The 27,408-nt window shown below is 44.2% G+C and overlaps 1 protein-coding gene across 2 annotated transcripts in view; it reads right to left on the bottom strand.

The window, feature by feature from the left end:
- Positions 1–20,571, bottom strand: part of FAM20B (FAM20B glycosaminoglycan xylosylkinase) — a 48,035-nt gene extending 27,464 nt beyond the window's left edge. The window contains exons 1-2 of one of the 2 annotated variants that reach the window (XM_030935135.1): positions 20,514–20,571; positions 2,679–3,188 (exon numbers count right to left, since the gene is read on the bottom strand). In XM_030935135.1, the coding sequence (XP_030790995.1) occupies positions 2,679–3,055 (377 nt within the window). In that variant the 5' untranslated portion in view covers positions 3,056–3,188; positions 20,514–20,571. Of the gene's footprint in view, positions 1–2,678; positions 3,189–4,705; positions 6,440–20,513 lie in introns of those variants that run through there. The other variant, XM_030935136.1, reaches the window with a different exon arrangement.
- Between the last annotated feature and the right edge of the window lie 6,837 nt (positions 20,572–27,408).

The following is a 27,408-nucleotide window of genomic DNA, read 5'->3' as shown; positions in this document are numbered from 1 at the left end:
CTCTGCCTCCTGGGTTCAAACGAATCTTCTGCCTCAGCCTCCAGAGTAGCTGGCATTATAGGCACGCGCCTGGCTAATTTTTTGTATTTTTAGTAGAAATGAGGTTTCAGCATGTTGGCCAGGCTGGTCTCGAACTCCTGACCTCAGGTGATCCACCCACCTCAGTCTCCCAAAGTGCTGGGATTACAGGTGTGAGCCCCTGCATCCAGCTGGATCTCCTCTTATTTAAACACAAAATGCTCACAACTCATCTCTTTATTTTATTTTATGTTTTTGAGATGGAGTTTTGCTCCTGTTGCCCAGGCTGCAGTGCAATGGCGCAATCTCGGCTCACTGCAACCTCTGCCTCCCAGATTCAAGTCATTCTCCTGCCTCAGCCTCCTGAGTAGCTAGGATTACAGGCACACATCAAATGCCCAGCTAATTTTTTGTATTCTTAGTAGAGATGGGGTTTCACCATGTTGGCCAGGCTGGTCTCGAACTCCTGACCTCAAGTGATCCGCCCACCTCGGCCTCCCAAAGTGCTGGGATTACAGGTGTGAGCCAGCGTGCCTGGCCATCTCTTTATATACAAATTTTATTTTTGTCTTTAGTTTGCCTTTTTCCATCACTCTGTTTATGCTGCTAATCTCTCAGGCCAAGAAGTCAAAGACCATACTTCAAAGCTAAATGCGATTTTTGATGATGGGTGCTCCACATCATCACTTATGGGAAACAAACAAACTTAAGAGAATTCCATGTGTGTGGCAGAATACAAGCTGCTTACAACGCTAACAAATCTGGGTTCAAACTTCCATACCACTGATTAATGTGAGATGACCCTGTCAAGTTAATTACACTCTCTAAACCTCAGTTTCTTATTCTGGAAATAAGAACTGAAACTACACAAAGGTTAAACCTTCCTATAAGGGTTTAAAGGATTAACAGATACAAAAGTACTTAGTGTAATCCCTGGCAAATAGTGTGCGTTAAACAGAAATTAGATCCCAGGCCCACATAACCACTTTTTTTTTGAGACAGGGCCTCACTCTGTCACCCAGGCTGGAGGGCCGTGGCATGAGCACAGCTTGTTGCGGCCTCCAACTCTCGTACTCAAGCAATCTTCCCCCCTTCCCACCTCGGCCTTCCAAGTAGCTGAGACTACAGGTGCACACCACCACGCCCGGTTAATTTTTTATTTTTTATAGAGATGGAGTCTCATTACATTGCCCAGGCTCAAGTGATCCACCCACCTCAGCCTCCCAAAGTGCTGGGATTACAGGCATGAGCCACCAAGCCCAGCCCCAATCAAATTTTTATTCTCTGAAAGTCTACCACATTTTTTAACTTTCCTAATTTCCACATCACTGACATATATTTCCCAGTTCCAGATCAATAGTGATCCCTTCCATTTCTGGGCTCCCTATACATTCATGCTCTGACTGCCTTTTATTTACTAATAGTTGGGTAAGAAAGGGAGTTGAACTTTGTACATCTTTTCCCTACATTTCTTCTGCCACTCCAGAAAGAAATCTAAAGTCATGTTATAATTTTTTCAAAAGTTCTACTGAGGAATTAAAATAATGTTTAGTACACAAAAGATTTCAGACATTACAAACTTTGGGAATATTCATTGGTAACTAACTCCTGGCAAAAGAATACAAATCACCATCATGATGTTAACCTAATTCAGATTCATACACTCAGAAAACGTTTTTAGAAAATTATACCCTCCAAGCTGTCTTGTGTAGAGAAATAAATAAATAAATAAAAATAATTGTATCACAGAATTGTCACACAAAGTATCTCTGTAGATCCCTAGGAAGTCCAAAGGGATTACGAACAACATACATATTTAGTTACTAAGGTAACTAAAATGGCCCAATTCTTTACTTAAAACAGGTGAAAGAAACAATGACAGATGTATAGAATAGCTGTGATCTGAAACACTGACACCAAACCCTGGTGAGGATGTGGAGCAACAGGAACTCTCATGCATTGCTGGTAGAAACACAAAATGGTATAGCTACTTTGGAAGATAGTTTAGCAGTTTTTTACAAAATGAAAGGTACTCTTACCATGTGGTCCAGCAATTATGCTTCTGGTATTTATCCAAATGAGTTGAAAATTTATGTCCACACAAAAACCTGCACACGGATGTTTATAGCAGCTTAATTCACAATTGCCCCAAACTTGGAAGCAACCAAGATGTCGTTCAGTAAGTGAATGGATAATTAAGCTGTGGTACATCTAGACAATGGAATATTATTCAGTGATAAAAACAAATGAACTATGATGCCACAAAAAAAAAAAAAAGTAAAAACCTTAAATGCACTTTACTAAGTGAAAGAAGCCAATGTGAAAGGGCTTACATACTGTGATTGCAACTATATGACATTCAGGAAAAGGCAAAACTATGGAGACAGTAAAAAGACCAGTGGGTTACCAGGTGTTCTGGTGCAGAGAGGGAAAAAAGAGTAGGTAGGACACAGAGGATTTTCAGGGCAGGAAAACTATTCTGTATGATACTATAAATGTAGATTCATGTTAAGTGCTAGAAAAGACTTTAGAGATCTAGTCTACCCCTCTTATTTTACTGAAGAGACTTCCAAGAGAAGATGATAAAATAAATCTTATATAAATCCCAAGTTAAATCAATCAACCAACTAGCACATGCAGCTTCCCAGATGAAAACTTACCGCTTAGGTTTGAAAACAACTTTCTGTCCTCCTTCAAGTATCAGTAAGGCTTTCAGCTGTGTCCCTTTATAACCCACATCAGCTTTAATGATTTTCTTGGTGGCCATGGCATGCATGATTGCCCCCAGCTCTGGTGTCTCTTCAGGATACACTTCCCGGGGAACCACCCACTGGGCTGCAATCTCCCAGGGAGACTGCAAGGTATGGTCCAGCTTGGGTGCCAGCTCCACCCGCAAGCCAGTCATCATTCGGTGAAAGGCCCTCTGGTCCTCCCGGTTGGCAGCTGATGTATCTAAGTTGTCAATCAGGAAAACTTTGGTGAAGATAAAAATGACAAGGAGAATTGCTAACAGCACGACTCGCTGCTTTAGCTTCATGTTGACCTCTTTTCCTTCTCCCCTGACCCACTCTTGCTCACTTATTAAAGAGAGCTGATGGTGATGGTTAGCAAGAAGATTCCATGATTATACACATTGGTCCACTTCTTCACTGATGCACCTTCCACAGTTCCTGCAAGCCCAAGTACAAAGCAAAATTTGATCAAAAATTCTGTCCTTCCACCACTGAATCTTTTGCAAGCCTCTAATACATGACTCACCCTTTTAGGCTTGCTAATCTTGAGCTCCAGAAGGTTCAATAATTTAAAATTAACTAGTCTGGAGAGGGACCTAAAGATGGCAGCAGCGGCCCATCTGGAGCAGCTGCTGCAAAGAAGCCAGCTGCAGTGGGAGAGGCATGGCCAGGGCTGCACACTCCATGTAGCTGGCAGGAGCTGGGAACAGGCGGGAGCCCTGCCCTCTTCCAAGTTGTTGGAGCAGGGGCCCCATGCTCCTGGGTGCAGCTGCAGCCCCCAGCCACAGCTACACCCACAGGCTCAGAAATGCCACTCCTGCTGCCTGGCCTCTCCCCACTCCCAGCACCCACTCTGGGGTGGAGCAAAATTGTGGCCAAGCCCAGGTGATGTTGTGACCTGGCCAGGTGTACATGTGGTTGGGGCAGTGCTGATACACCAGGCCCCTGCTATCTCAGCCCACTCTGGACTTTGGGCACCAATGAGCATGGGAGGGAGGCCAAGGAAGGAATGAGGATGGCTCAGTGTAGGCCTGCAGGCATCCCTTGCTATGAATAGCCTGGGCACTGTGGATGACATGAATGGTGGCAGGAGGCAGGCTCCTGGGCGGAAAGGGGTGGGTTCCCAGTGAAGCCCCACCTTCAAGCCAGGGACGGCCTGAGGCATGGGGGCTGGGCTGTCAGTTCTGGTTAAGAGTCCACAGACCACAGTGAGAACTTATGGTGCTTTTTCTGGGCCCACCCATGGCCACCCATGGGCCAATAAGCACACACTGCCTCTCTTCTGAGCTCATAAAAACCCTGGACTCAGCCAGACTCAAAGAGATGTCAGGACAACCTGCATGCAAAAGGGATCTACCCACTGTGGGTCTCCTCTCCACTGAGAGCTAGACGCTCATCAGAACAACATGGCTGCAGAAAGAGCTACCTGCTTTGGGTCTCCAGAGAGCTGTTCTATTGCTCAATGAAGCTCCTCTCCACCTTGCTCAGCCCCCAGTTGTCTGCACACCTCATTCTTTCTGGGCATGGGACAAGAACTCAGGGCCTACCAAATGGTAGGACTGAAAGAGCTGTAACGCAAACAGGGCTGAAACACACCCCCTGCTCACCATGTGGTAGGTAATCAGAAAGAGAGAAGAGCTGGGGCCCTTTGGGGAGCTCAGACCTAGGGTCTCCCCAAGCCAGGGCTGTGACGCCCTCTTTGGAGTTCTGAGGTTCCTGGTGTCTCCAAGTTTCTGGATGCCCCCATGTTCCCCTTGTCCGGACACAGGCACCTGCAGCAGAAGCTGCATGTGATACTCTGGTCCAGCTGCAGCCTCACACAGAACTGGCAGCTGTGCTTATGCCTGGAGCTGCTGCCTACCCCACCACAGCAGCCAGAGTGCCTGGCTGTGTGCAGTGGCCAGAGCCCGTGCTAGCTTGTCCACATACCCCTCGCTGCTATGCACCTGGCTTACCCTTGGCAGGTATGGGATCCAGGCTGGTAGTACGAGCTGAGCACAGCCTGTAAGACTGAGTGGGTAGAACGAGCCCAGTGGGCACGAGCACTACTCAGGCAGAAGGCGCCACGGCCATGGCCACAGAGGTTTCTCACTGGCAAAGTGACACCCCAAGGATCCCGTGACACTAATAAGCAAGAACCACATATACTGAAAATTTTAAAGCAAATATTTCTATTTTAATTGGAATGTAAGCCATCTAGGAGCCATGAGGTTGGCTACACATGCCTAATAACCAAAACAATGAGAAAAAAAACACAACAAAAACAAAAGAACAAGCTATATATAATTGTTTAACTCTCATTTTTTTTAACTTTCAAAATCCATAAAGGATTTTTGCATATCCCAAACCACCAGTATTTGGTAACTTTCCAATTCTCATTCTGGTAAGATAACAATTCCTAAAAATGCCAGAGGGTGCAGAGGAGAGTAATAGCTGTCTCTGAGTCCAAGTACTCAGCGATCCTGGACGTGTCATATCTGCTGCTCATATATTTAAATACAACCCCAGACACATATTTCTACTTAGTCCTTCACCAATTATTTTTCAAAATTAAAATACCTGCAAACCATTGATAATCAAAACTGGGTACATTAAGTAAAGGGAAAAAAATATTCCCATACCATCTAGCTATTAGCAGAATACAACCAGAAAACGAATAAAGCCTGGTACTACAGCAACACTACTACATCTGGAATGGTCAGGCATATAACAAGGATATTCATGTCACAGACATAAAGAAGTGCTCCTTCTAGCATGGGGCTGACCATACTCTGGGCAATTCTTAAGTTAAAAGACTCCAAATACAAGATTTTTGCAAGGGTGTCAAGAACATACAATTCCATCTCATTTGCATCCTGAGAGGTTGCTTTCTCCTCCATAAGGCCATTTAAAAACATGGACAGGCTTGCTCTGCTCTGTGCCTACAGACAGCACAGCACTGAGGTAAGACAAAGATGACAAGAAGATAACAGGATGTTGCTTCACTCTCCAATTCATTTAACAACTCAAACCATTAATCCAAAAAATAAAACCAATACAAAAAAATAGAGCAAATGATTCAGGCTGAGACACTCCCCCTTAAACATGATACTGCTCCCCTAATAACAGCTGGAAACATAATCAAAAGCAGCCCATCAGAGCAACAATGTATTCTAAAGGCAACACGTTGCAGTGAGCCAGCTGAATGAAGTTTATTCTCAGTGATTAACCACTCCTTTTCTGTTCATTTCATGAAGGAAGCAGAAAGTGAGAGTTAATTTCAAATTCCAATTATCCCCCCGCCACCTGTTTTGTTTCATCATCATCTCCCAGGGTACACAACACTATTAGCTGAAACAAAGGCAATTCAAGTGCATCTAAAATGTAATTGTGATGGTATCAAGTTTGGTGTGGAACTCAGTAAAACAGTTAGTTCCCTGTGATTACTGATAACAGCAGTGCAAGCAGAGAAGATTTCAGAGATTTTTGCTAGTTTTAATGCAACCTAAACCACACAACTTTTTCAAGTACTTGTTCAACAGTACACTTCTCGGGTTGCAGAGATAAAAGGCAATATGGAAATCTAGTTGTATTGACAATCATTTCCTCAGCACCTCCAGATGCAACTAGCTACAAATGCAATACAATTCTGGCACAAAGGGGTCAGCTTAATAGGCTTTTACTTTCTACAGAACATCCTTCAGGACTAAAGTCTAGTTAACCCATAAATTTTTTTTTTCTTTTTTTTTTTTTGAGATGGAGTTTCGGCCGGGCGCGGTGGCTCAAGCCTGTAATCCCAGCACTTTGGGAGGCCGAGATGGGCGGATCACGAGGTCAGGAGATCGAGCCATCCTGGCTAACACGGTGAAACCCCGTCTCTACTAAAATTACAAAAAACTAGCCGGGCGAGGTGGCGGGCGCCTGTAGTCCCAGCTACTCGGGAGGCTGAGCCAGGAGAATGGCGTGAACCTGGGAGGCGGAGCTTGCAGTGAGCTGAGATCCGGCCACAGCACTCCAGCCTGGGTGAAAGAGCGAGACTCCGCCTCAAAAAAAAAAAAAAAAAAAAGAGATGGAGTTTCACTTTTGTTGCCCAGGCTAGAATGCAATAGTGCAATCTTGGCTCATCACAACCTCTGCCTCCTGGGTTCAAGTGATTCTCCTGCCTCAGCCTCCCAAGTAGCTGGGATTACAGGCATGCGCCACCACGCCTGGCTAATTTTGTATTTTTAGTAGAGACAGGGTTTCTCCATGTTGATCAGCTGGTCTTGAACTCCCGACCTCAGGTGATCCGCCCGCCTCGGCCTCCCAAAGTGCTGGGATTACAGGCATGAGCCACTGCGCCCGGCCAACCCATAAACTTTGAATGGTATTGCTCATTCATTTAGAATGAAGAAAATCCTCCTCCTCGTGCTATATAAATATATCCAAACATTTTGCACAAACGTTAGAGCTGTGGTTTTTTTGTTTTGTTTTTAATCATCAATGCAATAAGAAGTTCTAACAGCTCCAAAATTCAGATAAGAAAAACAGTCCAATTCCCCAATCCAAGTTTGTCCTTTTAAGTTTTGAAACTTATTTCAAAACTTCTCCTTTTGAAGAGGGCTCAGAAGAACACATTCATCAATTCAGGGCCACAAACAATTCACTCACTCAGGTTAGAAATTTACATTAAGGGAACTGGCTGGGGGCAGTGCCTCATGCCTGTAATCCCAACACTTTGGGAGACCGAGGCGGGGGGGATCACCTAAGGTCAGGAGTTCAAGACCAGCCTGGACAACACAAAAATTACCTGGGCGTGGTGGTGAGCACCTGTAATCCCAGCTACTCAAGAGGCTGAGGCAGGAGACAATCGCTTGAACCCGGGAGGCAGAGGCTGCAGTGAGCTGAGACTGTGCCACTGCCCTCCTGCCTGGGCGACAGAGCAAGGCTCTGTCTCACAAAATAAATAAATAAATAAATAAATAAATAAATAAATAAATAAATAAATAAAAATAAAGAGAGAAAGAAATCAAGCAAGTAAGCAAGAAAGAGATTTATATTAAGGGAACTGAAGGGTTCAATTGTATTATTTCACTATTTACTTCTGCAGAGTCTAAGTGAGGGCAGCTTAAAATAAAAGAGGCTAAACAAGTTTTCATGTTTGTGATTATAGTCACCACATTCTGGTAGAATGAGTAACAGTGCAATTTGTCACTGTTCTTTACAACCATCTTTTATTTCCATAGCCACCAACTTCAGTGCTCATCACCTTCCTTTGGACCACAGAAAGAACTGATGCCTGAGCCTCCAGGTTCTCCAATCCAGCCTAAATAATGCAGCCAAAATCATTTCTCAAATCACTCAATGACCTCTGATTCTAGATTCCTTGGCAAGGCATTAAAGCTGTATCCTAAACAGCTTCCAATCTAGACATCAATCCCATTGTTCCTCTTCTCAGCTTTAGTCACAAGGGATCAACTGAACATGCCGTGGTCCTCCTCTTGATGTGTAGGTGCCCTTTACTTCTGTCATTCCTTACACTGTAGTCCCTCAAAATTCCTCCTTCTCTTACCCTTTCTTTCAATCTCCTCCTGATAAAGTCTAAGCCTCCTTTCAAGGCTTATCTCCAAGACCATCTCTAAGACAATTTTTGGTCCCTCCTCACACTCTTAAAGTCACTTCTCCTTCCTTTTGGCCAGTACTTAACTACATTTGGCCTTGTATAATAGCTTATTGTAATAGTTCTTAATTCTCCTTTCAGAATCTTGGCTCCTTAGAATTATCCCCTTCACTCTTTTATATGTGAGAGAGGAGAAAGTATCCAAGACAGGGTTTCCATGACATATCATCTTCCCTTTTTAATTTGGGACAAGGAGCATACTATATTCTGCAAACTGGACTTTTCCAAAGATTCCCCATTTCAGACACTAAGGAAATAAAAGCAAATTCACTGGGTATATTCAAACTATTCACAAAAACCTCACTTACATTCCCAGAAGAATGTGCCTGCTCTATATCACACCCTCAGCTCCTCCGATAAATGCTTCAAACAGTGCAACAATGTCCAGTTATATTACGGTCATTTATTTTAATGTTTCTGTTATGCAGAACAGAAACTACCTCAAAGAACAAATAAACTCAAGGTAATAACATAACTTTAAAAGTGTTAAATATAAAAAAGGCAGTACAAATGGCATAACTGTAAATAGTTTTCACATGAAAAGCTGGCATAAACTCCCAACCTGGAGTTCTGGAAAGTAGATCTTTATAAGGAATTTTCCTACTGAACCCTGGTTTCAGCCTTAGCTCCATCAGCTACATGCGGCTTGCTACGGAGGCTAATTTACTTATTTACTTTCTTTTTTTATTTTGAGACAGAGTCTCGCTCTATCGCCCAGGCTAAAGTGCAGTGGTGCTATCTCGGCTCACTGCAACCTCCACTTCCTGGGTTCAAGCAATTGTCCTGCCTCAGCCTCCCAAGTGGCTGGGATTACAGGTGTGAGCCACCACACCCGGCTAATTTTTGTATTTTTAGTAGAGACGGGGTTTTGCCATGTTGGGCAGGCTGGTCTTGAATTCCTGACCTCAAGTGATCTGCCCACCTCGGTCCCCCAAAGTGCTGGGATTACAGGTGTGAGCCACCACACCCAGCTGGCTAATTCACTTTCATTCTACCTACACACACACTCTCTCTCATCCTTCTCATTTGATAAATATTGTATAAGGGCAAACTTAAGACTATGAAGTTGTTTTCTAAGAAGAGATAAAGATTTCACAGAAAAAAAGTGAAGTCTTAATGTAAAGTCTTCTTTCAAGAATCTCCTCTCCGGTCCATGCCTCCAAAATGACAAAGAAAAGAAGGAACAAAGATCACGTCAAAAAGGGCCACAGCCACGTGCAACCTATTTGCTGCATGAACTGTGCCTGATGTGTACCCAAGGACAAGGCCATTAAGAAATTCATCATTTAAAATACGGTGGAGGCCACAGCAGTCAGGGACATTTCTGAAGAAGCGTCTTTGATGCCTATATGCTTCCCAAGCTGTTTGTGAAGCTACTTTACTGTGTGAGTTGTGCAATTCATAGCAAAGTAGTCAGGAATCAATCTCATGAAGCCCACAAGGACCGAACACCCCACCCCGATTTAGACCTGTGGGTTCTGCCCCACAACCCCCACCAAAGCCTGTGTAAGGAGCTGAGTCCTTAAAGACTGAAGACAGACCATTCTCTGGAGAAAAATAAAATGGAAATTGTGCTTAAAAAAAATCTGGCCCGGCAGGGCGCGGTGGCTCAAGCCTGTAATCCCAGCACTTTGGGAGGCCGAGACGGGCGGATCACGAGGTCAGGAGATCGAGACCATCCTGGCTAACATGGTGAAACCCTGTCTCTACTAAAAAAATACAAAAAACTAGCCGGGCGAGGTGGCAGGCGCCTGTAGTCCCAGCTACTCGGGAGGCTGAGGCAGGAGAATGGCGTAAACCCGGGAGGCGGAGCTTGCAGTGAGCTGAGATCCGGCCACTGCACTCCAGCCTGGGCGACACAGCGAGACTCCGTCTCAAAAAAAAAAAAAAAAATCTGGCTGACGGTGGAGGAACATTTACAGAAAAGCATGTTGGTGTGGGGGTCTACAGATCATGTGATAAATCTCAATGTATGTGGCTGCTGAGGAACATGAGAACACCTGGCCTTAACACTTACTACCTTACTAGAGAGTCCTACAAGCCACCAATGAGATTCCAAGCCTTATTAGAAGTATCCCCTTGAATCGCCCTTTGATTAAGTGACAAGCTCACAATACTACCTCTGAGGTCATAGAGAAGAAATAAATACCAATCTCTGCTCATAGCAACTCAAAGTGAAAGCTATGGTAAAAGGAAACGTAAGTTTCACTTTTTGTGTTTCTAATTTAAGGATCAAATCAGGTTCTTATGATTTAAGTAGAATGTAACATGCCTTGTAAACGTAAAGCACCACAAGGGAAATGTTCAGTAAGAACGTTTCAAGCAGAAGACTAATAACAAAGGAGATCTGAGGCAAAGGGGTGGGATTTCCTAACTGGTATAGAATTATATTTATGCACACAATCTCTTTGCCCTTGATCCTGAGTAGGAACTACAAGGATCCTTTTACAAAATTCTTTGGTAATTGTTGGTTTCAGTAAAACTCTGAACGTTTGGTGAGTATAGGAGGTAAGACTTGAATTTGAGTTTTTTGTTGACTGTCTGCAAAGACAGACACTAACAATTTCTCCTATCAAGAGGTGGAGTCAGGGCCAAACACGTTGGTTTACACCTGTAATCCTAGCACTTTGGGAGGCTGAGGCAGAAGGACTGCTTGAGCCCAGGAATTCGAGACCAGCCTGGGTAACACAGCGAGACGCTGTCTCTATTATATATATATAAAAAAAAAAAAAAAAAAAGAGAGAGAGAGAGAGAGAGAGAGGTGGAGTCTGTTTTTCCTCCCCGTGAATCTGGGCTGGCTTTGTAACTTGCTTTGACAATAGAATGTTGTGGAAGTGACTGCGTGCCAGTTCTGGGCCTTGGCCTTAAGAGATCTGGCAGCTTCCACTTTCACAGGATCCAGCTACCATGTAAAGAAGCTCAAGCTAAGACTACCAAATGACAAGTGATCTATATGGAGAGAGAGGTCCAGCCAACCCTTGGCTATCCTGGTCACCCCAGCTGAAGTGCCAGACATGAAGATGACACTTTCAAAGACATTCCAGTCCCAGTTGTGGTCTCGCAGAATACATTCACTGTTGTGACCCCAGCCTATATGATGTGGGCAGGAACACGCGAGACCAGATGACCTATAAAATTATAAGAAATAACAGGCCGGGCGCAGTGGCTCACACCTGTACTCCCAGCACTTTGGGAGGCCAAGCTGGGCAGATCACCTGAGGTCAGGAGTTTGAGACCAGCCTGGCCAACATGGTGAAACCCCATCTCCACTAAAATACAAAAAATGAGCCGGGCATGGTGGCGCACGCCTGTAGCCCCAGCTACTCGAAAGGCTGAGGCAGGAGAATCGCTTGAACCCAGGAGGCGGAGGTTGCAGTGAACTGACATCACGCCATTGCACTCCAGCCTGGTGACAGAGCAAGAGTCTGTCAAAGAGAGGAGAGGAGAGGGGAGGGGAGGGGAGGAGAACGAACAAATCATTGTCTTAAGCCACTATTATTTTGAGGTAGTTTGTGAAACCCAACATTCTCACATCTCTTCTGCCCCCATCAACTCCTTTTGGGGATACTAAAAATACCAGGGGAGAAGACATAGGGAAATAAATTATGTGACTAAAAACAATTATCTTAGGAAGGGGGTAATCACTAAATTAACCATTAAGTACAAATAAAAATTGGTTTGATATATTGTTAGGTCATATTTGTAAATGATTATTAATGGCTTCTAAGGAGCAATATACTTGTTATAAAAGTCATATGTCATTTACATTTTTCTGTCTTCATTGTATATATTTAGAAAGATACATAATTAACAAAGTCTCTTAAAGGCACCACAAGAAGAAATATATTCTCAACTGGATCATTTACTAAAATCCACTTGCATACTTCAGAGCCCTAGTTAGACTTAAAGCGCAGAGCAATCAAGGCTAACCTCACACATTCACACATCGACACAAGTCCGGTTTATAAAAGCCTAACTTCTGTATTTCAGCCAAAGCATAAATAGCAAAAATCACATCTTTAAGTGCAAAAAAGGTTAGACACACACACGCTTTTACCATGGACTGTCTGCTATACTGTCCTTTTGATTTTTAACTAGCAGTGAGAGTAGGGTACTGTGCATACTATTATTAGCCGTTACGAGTTTACATCCCCTGTTCCCTAGAAATAAATGTAGTCTCTCCTGACGGTTAGTGGCAGTGATAAGTAAAATTAACAGCATTTAGAAATCTTTTAGTATTGTGTGACAGTCAAGATGTCCAGAAAGTCAAAACCTCCAATATTAAACAGCATTAAGTGTTTATTATCTCAGTAAATGCTGAGTACCCTGGGAAAACCAGCCCACTCCTACTTTGCTGCCTGCCACAACAGCACACTATTCTTCCTATCATCTTCACATGAGGGTCTTCAACTAAAAATAAAAACTAATACCAAGTCATAGCATTAATCAGTATCTACAGATATTTTTTCTTCCTTTCTCTGCTAATTCTCCACTTAAGAAATAGCTTCTTAATTCACCTTTTTATTTTAAATATAAGCTTTCTGTAGCAGAGGGGTTAAAAGCATGTCCTCTGGATTCAGAATGCTGGATGCTTCCTTTACCACCTAATGTGGGTCTTGGGAAAGAGATTTAACTTCTGACCTCTCTGGGTCTCAGTTTCTGCATATAAAAAAAATGAAACAAGAATACTATTACCTAACTCACAGGGTTGTTAAAAATGAATGAGCCAGCTACTCCGGAGGCTAAGGTTGCAGTGAGCCAAGATCATGCCACTGCACTCCAGCCTGGGCAACAGAGCAAGATCCTGTCTCAAAAAAAAAAAAAAAAGATTGAGACCTCTACACGTATTGTGCTAAGATTAGTGCCTGGATGACCCACAGCAATCACTTGTTAGTCATTATCACCATACCAAAACCCAAAGATGACCTCCTGAGAGGAGAAAAATGACAAAGAAAACCCTCATTGGAATCAATACATCATAATGTTGTCTTCTTGGTTACAGAGTGAGGGGCCAAATCCACATACTGCATTACTAAGAGTTTAGTAGTAATTAGTAGTCTTGTATTTCTGAACCAAATCCTTGCCTAAATTTGAGAGGTAGATAAGACTATGCAAATAGATATCTTCAGAGTGCGTGTCATGCAAAGCAGAAGACTGGGAGGCTGTCACTAATTTGGCCAACCTGTTTCTTTTCTCTACAAAGTTCAATTCTACCACATTCAATGTAACTGAAACAGATGGGAAGCATGAACTTTTCCCACTTCACAAAAAAAGGCTAAAATAGAATGCCTTTCACAACTGTTTTCAGTTTGGAAATTTAGTTCTGTGTTTTAAAGATGATAGCTTTTGATGTGCTAAAGCCCTTAAGATAAGCCTTAAGAGTAATTTAAGAGTACAGATATACAAAATCTACTTCTCACATAATCCAAATTGGTCCAAGTGTCAAGTTTTCCTTACTGTTTTCACTTCCATTTAAACATTTATTTACATCTGTAAACTCAGAATCCCTTATGTGAAATTCTCTAACAAGTTCCCTCTGAAGGAAGGCAACTAAAACCATCACCAGGCATTAATGAAGCATTAAGGTAGTCTTTCTTGCTAGATGTGAAAGTAAAAATGAAATAGGCAATAACTGAATAATTTCAATAAGTGAACTGAAAAAAATAAATCCCTGCAACCTGTCCCATTTAAACCTTGATTTAGGGCAACGCTCTTCCATGAAAAATGAAAAGAAAAAAACTTTAGCTCATACCGCTGGCAAGTTCTGTTCTAAAAAACCCACACACACAGTAATCTTGACACTACGTGGAAATGAGTAACAATTTGCATTTTCCTTTAAATAAACCAGGTATAATGAAACTTTCCAAGTTCCAGGTATTTCACAGCTCAACTGTCAGTATAGAACTACCATTTAAGGCTAGATCATAGAAGGTAATTCCTGCATAGTGCTGAAATACAGAATTACAAATAAAATAAATTTTCCTTCAGCTTTTCATATGCTTTCCATCTTTAGTGTTCAATTCGTTACAGTTCTTGGAAAACCACATAAACTTTAGACAACAATAGACCTCGCATTTTTAGCCTTATATTCTATGGTATGTCAAGCTGACAGCCCACACAGGAGATCACTTTCAGAAACAGTAGAACCTCAAACAGATCTGTGCTGAAATTATGGCTAGGTGGCTCCAGGCATGATCCCTCTGTTATAATATGAACACACATACACACACACTTTTTTTTTTTTTTTGGCACATCTGTCTTTTCTAATATACTGTGAGTTTTTTGAGGATGGGATAGATTTTATTCATGCTTTGTACTTCCAAGTAACTTAGCATAGTGCAGGGCCTGTAAGAGGTATCTGATAAGTGTTTGTGGAATAAAAGGAGAGAAGGACAAGGGAGAAAGACCTTTAGGGTTATAAGAATTTCTTCTAAACTGACAACTCTCTGGTTTAAAGACTGCCTCTTTCAGAGACATGGGGAAATAAGTCCTATAATGAATTCAGGTATACGGTATATAAAAGATGCAGAAACATCGAATATGTATACCAATTATATGCACTCAATTTAAAGTTGCCACCTTCTGTATATCCTGCTTCCACCTTTCAAGGCCACCACTATTGCCAACCTGGTTCCTAGTATTGGCTGGGATTGAGAGTAAAGACAATTTGGAAATACTAAAAGGAAGAAAGGAGGCTGTCTAACACACTGCCCAAGGATGATACAAGACAGGGCTGAAATCAGATCTTCAAGTATTCTTGGCAGTGCTTTCCAAAACAAGAATCCACACGAGTAAGTACTTTCATATTATTTTGGTTTTTTTCTACAGAAAGAACTACAGGAACATAAATGCACCTATACAGAGCACAAGTTCACAATCTATACCAACGATAAGAAACAAACAAAAAAGGTCTCTGGGCAACAAAAACAGTAGTTACAAAGTTCATACCCTAATACTCGGAGAAGAGCAGGCTGAACATAACTAAGCCTATTTAGCTGCTTTACATTCAATGTCAGGAAGCTCCTACTCCACAGATAAGAAGCTGCAAATTTAAAAGAGGGCAGCAGGGATACTAACAGTAGCAAAAGAGCAGCTTTCCACCACCGAAAGAAGACAGACTGACAATTGAATCCAACTCAAGTAGATTCAATAATTCAAAAAGCAGAGAGGACAACCTACATTTTTAAATCATCTCAGAGCCTCACTCAACTACTGCCAGTCTGCTAGTAACAATAACCAAAGCATATAATACATCGTAAAAATTTTTCCACAAAAGGTATAACTAAAAAAAATTTTCGTATATAATACCTTATTTCCCAACAACATTAGGTAAATGAGGCATTGCCATGTATATAAAGCAGAAAGTTAACATTTGAGAGCATGGAATGATAGACTTCACTGCCTCCCTCTGTACTTGGTTCTGTCCTCTTTACACATTCATAATTTCATATTCCTTGATCTGCGTTTATAACATGCCCAAGTTAGCACTCTCTTCTCTAAAGGGGTTATCTTGCCAGAAAGTACAGACCTTAAACACATACCAAAGTTCAAGGTCTCTTTTCTGCATCAGCTTACATTTTTCTTATCTCATACTGGGATGACAGATGCACCCCCTTGATTCTTTACATCGGAGATAGGCATTTCTTCTCTTGTTTTTGATAAGAAAGACCAAATCAGAAGTGAGATCTTCGCATTATGTTCTCTTCTACGCAGCTTGAGCAGTCATGTTGACATTATAAGTTAGTCAGAAGCTGGTTCCAATAGCAAAGTAAGCTTCTGTTCTGCAGCCCAGGCCTATGTTAATGAATTCATTAGTACTTGGGGTTACAGTGACAGCTGAAGGAAAACAGGAAGATATATGTAGGTGTAGAAGAAGGAACTGCTGGAGAAGTACTCTAAGAAGGGAAAACTCCCCCCTTCCACCTTCAAAATAAGGGACAAGGGCAGTCAGGTCAATGTTATCGGCATGCCCGTTACCAAGAGCTCTAAGTTCTTCTATTAATGCAAAAACACTGGCTATCAATCCAACTGTCCAATTAGCCTAGCCAGAACAGACTGCAGAAGCAAGGTTGTGAAGCTGCACCTGACTGGAACCTGCACAGGCTACTCCCAGGCTGCAGGTGCCTTAGAACACCATACAATCACAGACGCAAATAACACACCTCTACAGCGTATTTTGAACAGTAATCTGAAACACATTTTCTAGGCTTTTTTTCTTTTGACAAAAAGAGGAACTAAACAATTTAGTATGTACATTAGAATATTTTCCCTTCCCTCATACTGTTTTCCATTTATTCATTCAACTGACAAATATTTATTGTACACCTTCTACATACAGGCACTGTCAGGTGCAGAGAGAAAAATACACAGATACACAGATTACTGTAACAATTACAACCAACTGTAGGGCCTCATTGTAACTGTGCTCCCCATCCCAATCCACAAAACCACCTGGCACTTAGTCCCAGAAGGACCTGACATTCAGATTCACAAGACAGTCTCTCTTTTTTTTATTTTTTTGGTTGTATTTTGAAATGGAGTCTCGCTCTGTCACCAGGCTGGAGTGCAGTGATGCAATCTTGGCTCACTGCAACCTCTGCCTCCTGGGTTCAAGCGATTCTCCTGCCTCAGCCTCCTGAGTAGCTGGGACTATAGGCATGCACCACCAAGCACAGCTAATTTTTGTATTTTTAGTAGAGACGGGGTTTCACCATGTTGGCCAGGATGGTCTCGATCTCTTGACCACGATCCGCCTGCCTTGGCCTCCCAAAGTGCTGGGATTACAGGTGTGAGCCACCGCACCCTACCAACTGTCTTTTTATGTATTCTTACAGACTACGAAGAATGCCCTCCTGCTTCTGTTATGAGATTGTGGCAATCACCAAGAGACAACCTCTGTGGTTAGCTTTTACTTTATAATTTTTTATATCATGGAATTATTTTATGTTAAATTGATAATTCCTTGACTTTTAGTTCATTCTCTTGATTTCCATTTGTAGATTCCAGCCCTTTCACACAACCTTAAAAGTTTCTGCTTCTTATCTCTTCTGAATTTTAAATTCCTAAATGAAATTTTCTGTTCCTTTACTTTCAGGGCAGACTTCAGTTTCCTACACTTTATGTGTCTACCATTTCACTGGCATGAAACCCTAAACTAAAGGTTGTCTCTTGGTGATTGCCACAATCTCATAACTGAAGCAGGAGGGCGTTCTTTGTATTCCGTAAGAATACACAAAAAGTCAACTGGTCCGGCACAGTGGCTCACACCTGTAATCCCAGCACTTTGAGAGGCCAAGGCAGGTGGATCGTGGTCAAGAGATCGAGACCATCCTGGCCAACATGGTGAAACCCCGTCTCTACTAAAAATACAAAAATTAGCTGTGCGTGGTGGTGCACGCCTATAGTCCCAGCTACTCAGGAGGCTGAGGCAGAAGAATCGCTTGAACCCAGGAGGCAGAGGTTGCAGTGAGCCAAGATTGCATCACTGCACTCCAGCCTGGTGACAGAGCGAGACTCCATTTCAAAATACAACCAAAAAAAAAGGAGACTGTCTTGTGAATCTGAATGTCAGGTCCTTCTGGGACTAAGTGCCAGGTGGTTTTGTGGATTGGGATGGGGAGCAGTTACAATGAGGCCCTACAGTTGGTTGTAATTGTTACAGTAATCTGTGTATCTGTGTATTTTTCTCTCTGCACCTGAGAGCGCCTGTATGTAGAAGGTGTACAATAAATATTTGTCAGTTGAATGAATAAATGGAAAACAGTATGAGGGAAGGGAAAATATTCTAATGTACATACTAAATTGTTTAGTTCCTCTTTTTGTCAAGAAAAACAGCCTAGAAAATGTGTTTCAGATTACTGTTCAAAATATGCTGTAGAGGTGTGTTACTTGCTTCTGTGATTGTATGGTGTTCTAAGGCACCTGCAGCCTGGGAGTAGCCTGTGCAGGTTCCAGTCAGGTGCAGCTTCACAGCCTTGCTCCTGCAGTCTGTTCTGGCTAGGCTAATTGGGCAGCTGGATTGATAGCCAGTGTTTTTGCATTAATAGAAGTATCTGCCTTTAGGGTTTTACACCAATGAAATGACTTTAGGGTTTTACACCAATGAAATGATAGACACACAAAGTGTAGGAAGCTGAAGTCTGCCCTGAAAGTAAAGGAACAGAAATTTTCATTTAGGAATTTAAAATTCAGAAGAGATAAGCAGCAGAAACTTTAAGGCTGTGTGAAAGGGCTGGAATCTACAAATGGAAATCAAGAGAATGAACTAAAAGTCAAGGAATTATCAATTTAACATAAAATAATTCCATGATATAAAAGATCATAAAAATAAAGATGATAGAAACAGTGATTTTTCTCTAATCTTAAGAACCAAAAAGAAAAGCTGGGCATGTGTTTTCTAGTTTCCATTAATTCACCAAAACATAGCTATTGTTCTGTTAGTTCTAGAGAAACAAATAGAGCGTACCAATGTCACATTTTCACCAGCCAGAAAAGAAATGCTGTGAACTCCAAGATGTCTTGATCATCTTTAACCTGTATCCATATTTATCACTGTACTTTATCATCAGTGAGGCTGAGAGTCTGAATTATTATACTTGTGTGTGCCTTTTTATTCTCCTTTGATAAGCAATTTCAAATGGGAAAGGGACTCCTGCTGACTGATTCCATGGTACGGTTCTAGAGGCCAAAGTCCAACATCTTTGCAAACTTTAGAAAAGTTATTAATAGACAACATTGATTTTAAATCTCCCTGAGATTGGCTATGAGTCTGGGCAAATAATTTAGCATCTTCACCATTAGTACCTCAGTTTCTCAAGGACAGTCGTGATAACAAATCCTATTTGAGGAACTGCTCTAACCTTAGCTCAAAGATCCTGCATAAACTCAAATGTTTGTAATACATAAGCACACTGAGATCTCTAACCAGATTTTTAGAAATCAACGCCAGTGAAATTTATGCAAGAATTTACAATGCAAGGATAGGCGTGGCTAATAAATGGCAATCTTAACTTGTACCAGATTATAGATTTATAAAGTACTACAATTTAAAGACTAAAGGCTAAAAAAAACCCACATTCCTACTTCCCTTCCAAGTGAGAAATCAAACCTCCAGAGGGAAGCTGGCTGGGTGGGGAAGATGCTGATATCTGGCACTAGACCCAAGTCGCAATACCAAGCAACTCTCATTTTCCCAAATTAGAAACTCCTTATCCATCCCAATGATGGTATGGCCTTTAAAAGGACTAATAATTCCATAAAGACTAACCAAGCCCTGTTACCCCTACTTTCCCTCCAATTCATCCTTCTACCCATTCTCTTCCTATCCGGAGACTGGCAGGTTAACAGAAGTCAGATTAGAATGAATCTCTTATCAGAACCCACAATCAAGGACGCAGCTTGACAACTATTCACATTCATCATTAAGGGCAACGTATCGATCCTTAAGGGCTCTCAATCGCGGGGCCGTCACACCCGGAAATGATATCTCAAGCGCAGCCCACTGAGGGCTAACATAGCATTCCTTAAGTTGTGCCCTTCTACGAGCGCCCGGCGCACGACCCCAAGAGACCGCGGGCCCCGGGTATGGTTGCCCCGCCTCCCGCCTCCGGCCTCCGGCCTGCAGGTCACTCGCGCTTCCCAGCCACGAGGAGGGCCCAGCAAAGACCCCGCGAGGGCACGCTCCCTGGGCTGTCGCAACGGGCGCTCCGGGAAACACGAGAGGCACCGGGGCCAACTGCCTCTGGAGACCACGCAAGGGGACGAGAGACGGTCACTAGAAGGACCCCTGGCAGCCTGAGGCGGCCCCAGGTGCGGCCCACGCCTCAGGTGGGCCAGGGAGGTGGTGGCCGAGGCCGCGTCCCTTCAGCCGCGACCGCAGGCAGCGACGCACGGCCCGAGCGGATCTCCCAGGAAGCCTCGGGCCCTCGCCCGGGACCCGCCCGCGGCCACTTGGGGACGGCTCAGGGCACCGGTGCCCGGCCCCTCGGGGAAGCGCCCCGCCCCCAGGCGGCCCCAGCCCAGCGCGCGCCACGCACCGCGCCCCGCCCGCGTGCCGGTCCGCATTTTCCCGCCCGCCGCGCCGGGGGCGGGGGTCGCGCGCCCTTCCCCGCCCCCACGCCACTCACCTGTCGGGCCCTAAGCTCGCTCCATGGCCGCCCGCGCGGTGCGGTGCGGCGCGGCCCCGGCCGCCCCCGCCGCCTCCGGGGAGGGGCAGCCCCACGCCGCGCTCACCGCCCCCAGCCGTCGCCGCCACTGCGGCTCCCGCCCACCCCCTGCCCGGCCATTCCCAGGCCACCTCTCCCCGCGCAGAGCGGCAGTCCCACACCCACCCCCCGCCTCCGCGGCCCCCGACTGTTGGTACCGTCCTAGCGTAACGCCTGCCCCGCGGCCAATCCCAGCGCTCGCTCGGCGCGGCCCCGCCCCCGCCCCAGTAGGCGGCCCCTACCGGACCCGCTCCGGACGGCCCCCGTTAACCTCTTCCGTACCGGGCTAGTCCGCTTAACTCCCTCGGCGCCGGCGCCGGTGCCGGTCTCTACACCTTTTGGCCGCGCCGGCCTGCCCGCTTACATAAACTGGCCTCTCGCTTCTCACTTCCTTCGCTCTTTCTTTTTTCTTTTTCTTTATTTGTCCTCTATCCCCCTCACCCCATCTTCTCTTTTTCTTTCCTGCTTTTCTTGGGTAGGTAGGCAGCCAGGCAGCAGGACTGGAGAGTTGCGGTCCCCTAGGTCAACTTTTGTTTGTGAGAAGCATTTTCCCTCCTCCTGTTGCCTTTTCAATTTGCCTTGACTTCTGCTCGGAGCTTCTGCCTATCTAAATGTATCCCCCGCCTCTTTTGCCCAGAAAAAGGCTAGCCTTCCCACTGAGTGCAAATGGCTCTTCCTTCGGACCAGAGTAGAGCGTCCTGCTACATACTTTCAGGAGCATCTCACAAAATTATGATTCATTTACTGTAATATTAGTTGTTTTACATCTGTCTTTTGCGAAGGACCGTAAGCCCCATGAGGGCAGGTTAGTCGCCCCTCGGTCGCCAATGCCCGACCGCAGTGCACCCAGTGGGCGCGGATAAATGGTGTGAATGAAAGATTATCCCTTCCATTTGTTTGCTTTCCGCTGACTTTATACAGAGCGCCACTGTATCCATCCATTTATTCGCCATGTACTAAAGCGCAAACTTAGTGTGACTGACCCTGAAATATAATGCAGATTACTCCATGGAATAAGATGCGTGAGGGGGAAAGACTGAGCGTCAGACACTTTTTCTTCAGGCCACATAGTTCATTTAATCAGTAAGGTGTACTGAACAGAATTCTTTCTTACTGGCTGTATGATATTGGATATGCCAGTTAACTTTGCTGAGCATCAGTTTCCTTAACTGGAAAATGGGAGTTAATAACTCCACAGGGTTATTGTGAGGATTAAGTTAGGAAATGTGAGGGGAAAGTACTCTAAGATTGTTGTGTAGGATTAGCTGTTATTCATCTGTGTATTTACTGAGCATTTACTATCAGGAGGTCCTAGAGAAATAATTGGGCTTGACACCCGCTCCAGACAATGTAGTTAGGGAGGCAGTATCAGTCTCTGCAGGGGGCGTACAGTTAAATGCAGAAGGCTTTGTATCAGCCTTTTGCTGCGTGTAGTTGAAAAGGTTTGGAGGTTTAGAGGTCGTTTTCTGGCCAGGGAATATATAATTCTTGGGAAAATGAGCTGGGTGATAATGAGAATCTACCTTATTTCTCTGCACAGGAAGATCGGTCTGCCTGCAGTTGGCTAATATCCCTGAACCTTGCTCACTACATCAGGAGATCATAAAACAAAAGGGTAAATCAACAGTTCCTTTAAGACACTTTACTCAAAAGGATTCTCCTTTCTTGCCTGTAACTCTGACAAGGACAGTGAGGGTGAACGCTCCAACTGTCATTGTTCAGGAAAAGGCCAGCTTATCCTGCAGCCTCAGCTCCCTGGGCGGATGATCCCTTCTGTCTTTAAGGATTTTCAGGTGGGGCAGGGGGCAGTCATTGCCTCTTCAAGCAACCCACTTCAGTGCTTAATTTCGCATCCATCTATCCATCCCACATACTGCAGAACAGATACACGTCCTCCTTTTCTGTTCTTGGAGAAGGAGAGCCATGGGTTCAGGGCCTCTCTGTGAAAGGTTTTCAGACGACAAAATTGTTCTGCACCCAAGTTTTCCCTTCTCCGTGCTGCATTACCCAGACCCTTCTTGAGTGTATGCATAGCACCAGCACCGTACCTGACACTCCACGATGTCAGTTTCTGCCCCCTCCCCCTGTACTGGGTTATTTTCCAACCAATCAACAGTCAATATATTCTAAGTATTGTGAGGGATGCAATCACTTAAGAAGGGTGTTTACATGACTAGCACACAGGAAGCAGCTGCAAGGAATAGGGACACTTAAATTATGCAGCACAGACTCTGTGATCACTGAAAGAATCACAGTCCAGGAAAACAGTGTGGGCTGATATTGAGATGAGCAAAATATGGGTAGGAGAAGAGAGGAATAATATGAACCAAAGTTAGGCAGTGCTCTGTGAACTTACAGCTGCCATCTTCAGCAGATATGCATGACAGGAGAATTGTTCATTTGTTTGTTTATTCACTAATTCGCTGATGCATACATTCATTCATTTAATGAATGTCTACCAAGTGCCAGGCACTGAGTTACCAGACCATGCAAAGATGAAGAAAGCCTGGTTCCCATTCTTGAGAAGCTGGCAGGAACCACAATTAAGGAGGTCTGAGCACTTTGTCAAAACTCCTGTGTTGCTCCTTTTACCACTCATACGATGTATGGTTCTACGTGTCTTTATCTAATCTCCTCTTCATCTTTCTTCCTTGTTCCCAAACTGCAAGGATTTTTAAAGACATACGCTATTTCATTTTTATTCCCACTTGTAGAGTGCCTCATACAAAGTACCTTCTCCACATTGATGTGTTGAAGCTTATTGAGTTAAAACCAGAGCAGGAATTTGGCTGTCCCCCTCCAGCCAAGGGTGGTAGGCATCCTTAGCAGAAGGAAGGATATTAGCCCCAATGTGGAACCCCAATCTTGGAATTAGCCTCAGTGTGGAACCCACAGAGGCTTGTCTGTGGCCTGCGGAATTCAATAGGAACACCTGTGCTTGGCATTTACTGCCATAGTCACCTTTTCAGGCCCATTTTCTGCTGATTCCTTATGCTCCACTCTAAGGGGCTCACTTGCTCGCCTTTCCCTGCCCTTATGGTTGTGATCACATTGATTCTTCCTCCAGGAAATCCACCTCACTCCCATCTGTAAAAATGTTATACAGCTTTCAGTGCTTCCTGTTCATGAAGCCTTTCATAGCCTGCCCAACTGCACAGGCTTTCCTTGGCTTCTGAGACCCAGCACTTTATTTGTAACTGTCTTGCGGTGGGGTGTATTGAAGTCTTTGGGGATCTGTCTGAGCCCGTTCCCCGGGTTGTATTTACATCTGCGTCTTCTGTAACACTAACACGGCACATGGCCCATGGTAGCCATGCAATGCTTGAAAGGAAAGTTTGAGAACAGGTACTGCAGAGTGGGGAATTGAGCCCCAGAGACTTATTTCTTGGTCCCTTCATCATTGTAAGCATTTTCCTTAAACTGTTTCAGAATTTCCAAGTCTCTGCCAATGTGTCAAGCCCTAGGACTCCAATAACAGTCCAGCAATCCCAAGTTAGAAGGAGGATATTGTCTCAAGGTGCTTTTGCATACACGAAGGCAAAATACACACGCATGCATGCACACACAGTTTCTTTTAACCTAGGTAATACAGCCATCATGATGGATCCCTCTGAAACTAATTAAGTTAATTCTACATCAAGCAAGTTGAGAGGAGCCCTAGGAAAGCTCACGCTGTTCCAAGGTGCCAGGAGCCTGGGGAGAGGGTGACAGGGAAGGCTAGTGAGTAAAGGAGCACATGTATCTCTTTGTTTCCTTCCAGGAGCATGTGCCCTACCTTAGCTGCTTCCCAGGCAGGTTTGTTCTCTGCACTGGGCTGTCTGTGGACAGCTGCTTCTGCATTTCTTTCCCAATGGGGCAAACTCCTTTCTTTCATTTTGCCACCAGCTCTGCAGAGCTACTCCCAGCCCACCTCTTGCTTATAGCAACGGACTGCCCACTTACCCCATCACGTGGCACCCCTGTCAATGCCACCTGAGCAAACAACTCACATCCCAGGGACAGCATCATGAGCCACATACATACACAGGCACACCCAGCTTCTCTGCTGAGACATTCGGGCTGCGGATTCTGAAAGTGGTGGGAATCCTTCGGTTATTTTTTCACTCTAGCAATATTATTATTATTATTATTATTATTATTTGAGATGGAGTCTCGCTCTGTCGCCCAGGTTGGAGTGCAGTGGCCGGATCTCAGCTCACTGCAAGCTCCGCCTCCCGGGTTTACGCCATTCTCCTGCCTCAGCCTCCCGAGTACCTGGGACTACAGGCGCCCGCCACCTCGCCCAGCTAGTTTTGTATTTTTTAGTAGAGACGGGGTTTCACCGTGTTAGCCAGGATGGTCTCGATCTCCTGACCTCGTGATCCGCCCGTCTCGGCCTCCCAAAGTGCTGGGATTACAGGCGTGAGCCACCGCACCCGGCCTAGCAATATTATTTTTAAAAAAAAGCTTTATTGAGATATACATACCACAAAACTCACTTGCTTAAAATATACTCAGTGTCTTTTAGTATATTTACAGAGTTGAGCAACCATTAACATAATCTAATTTTAGCACATTTTCATCACTCCCAAAAGTAATACGGGATGTTTTCTCTTTTATTCTGAAAATATATTTACCTAATTTTGTTCTTTAAATCTGCACAGTAAAAGCAAAAAGAAAAATACATTAATGGATATGTTAGATTTCTAGAGTTAGTAAGAAATGCAGAGGAGTTATGGCTCTCAAAGCTGTGTTTCACTGAATTGTCATGTATGGCTATAGAAATTTGTTTAACTGCCCCACAATTTTTTTGTGGTATATATGCTTCAGTAAATATCCAGGGCCACATCTTTGACATTTTCCAGTTTGTTGTGAATTTCTCTAATGCCACATATGGCTCTTCAAGGGATTGGGTGGAGACAATATTGCAAATTCCACATTGCTAATTCCCACAAGGCAATACTTTTGTAATATGCCTAGGATGGTACCACAGGCATATTGGTATTTAATACACATTGTTTTGTTGTTGTGATGGAAGCTCTTTAATTTTTATTGACTCAATTCAATGCATGAAGTAATTGCAGCCACATGGAAATTCTGGGTTCCTCAGACTTCTCTTTGAGACCCTGCTTGGAAAGCCAGGAAGCTTCTACCATCCATGGATAATGTGGTAAGGAGTTCAGCAGAAGGCTCTTACCCATGGATAATGTGATAAAGAGTTCAGCAGAAGGCTCTTATCCATGGATAATGTGGTAAGGAGTTCAGCAGAAGGCTCTTTGAGCCTCCCTCATGGCTGGCTGAGGGATGTGCTAGAGGACAATTCTCAGTCTGGCTACAGAGGAGCTTTTTTTTTTTTTTTTTTTTTTTTTTTTTTTGACAAAGTCTCCCTCTGTCACCCAGGCCGGAGTGCAGAGGCGTGATCTCAGCTCACTGCAACCTCTGTCTCCTGAGTTCAAGAGATTCTCCTGCCTCAGCCTCCTGTGTAGCTGGGACTATAGGCGCGTGCCACCATGCCTGGCTAACTTTTGTATTTTTAGTAGAGATGGGGTTTTGCCACATTGGCCAGGCTGTCCTCAAACTCCTGACTTCAAGTGATCCTCCTGCCTTGGCCTCCCAAAGTGCTAGGATTACAGGCTTGAGCCACTGTGCCCAGCCCAGAGGAGCTTTTTAAATAGCTCTATGCCTGCCCCCATCTGCAAAGATTTGAATTTAATAGTATTGTGGTGAGGTCCCAGCAAGAGTATTTTTAAAAACCTCCAGTTTATTCTAAGTTGCAACCAAGGCTGAGAACCACTGTCCTACTAGTGACTAAGCCAGGGCCATGTTAATAGGTTGAATCATGTGAAATTGTCATCTTTATAGGGCAAAGTTGAACACGGACCATTTTATATAGTTCAATCTAATATACAGGCAATTGGGTTTTATTCTCAAGGGAAGATAGCTTGGTCTTTTTGGTAACCTTCTATAGGAAGCCAGCCATTTCTCTCCAAGTGCTTATCCTGCTATGAGAAGGATAAGAAAGATGCGACAAGAAAGCCAGTGATCTGTTGGTCAAGATGCTGCCCCTTGGTGGACCAGACCCCCTACATCTTTCCTTCCAGTGGGGCTTAGACATATAGAAGCCTGTGGCTGTCAGGCGTGAAGGGAAATGTGCAAAGCAGGCCAAAGGTGAGGCAACCAGAAGGGTTGAGGGAACATGATGTACCAGAGAGCCTGGTCCCTCCTTCAAAGGCATTTACATTTCTGTGTGTGTGTGTGTGTGTGCGTGTGTGTGTGTGTACACAGAGCAGGCCAAATCATAGACATCTATGGGTTGAAATCTAGTCTTCAGTCCTACAGTTTGTGATCCTCTCCTGGAAGGTAGATGTTTGTGGCACAGAGAGGTGACCCAGAACAGAGGAGGACAAGGTACTCGACACAGTGGGACTCTAAGCCCAGGGAGAAAGAACCAGTACCTCACTGATGCCTGCTATACCCCTCTGGGGCCCATGGGTGAAATGGGGAGGCATGGCATGTAGGCAGGGAGATCCCTCAGGCAAGGGAATACAGGGGACCACTGAAGGGAGTGTGCTAGGATTTTCAGAGACGTTAGCAAAGCTTTGGAAGAAATGGTAATACCAGGCTGGTATTTCACCATGGCAATTGAAGGGGTGGCCTGCCCCTCCACACCTGTGGGCGTTTCTTGTTAGGTGGAACGAGAGACTTGAGAAAAGAAATGAGACACAGAGACAAAGTATAGAGAAAGAAAAAGTGGGCCCAGGGGACCGGCGCTTAGCATACAGAGGACGCACACCAGCACTGGTCTCTGAGTTCCCTTAGTATTTATTGATAATTATCT

This window comes from Rhinopithecus roxellana, chromosome 8, assembly GCF_007565055.1.
Source record: "Rhinopithecus roxellana isolate Shanxi Qingling chromosome 8, ASM756505v1, whole genome shotgun sequence".
Classification (NCBI taxonomy): Eukaryota; Metazoa; Chordata; class Mammalia; order Primates; family Cercopithecidae; genus Rhinopithecus; species Rhinopithecus roxellana.
Note: the sequence above shows the minus strand (reverse complement) of the source record. Positions and strands in the feature narration are given on the sequence as shown.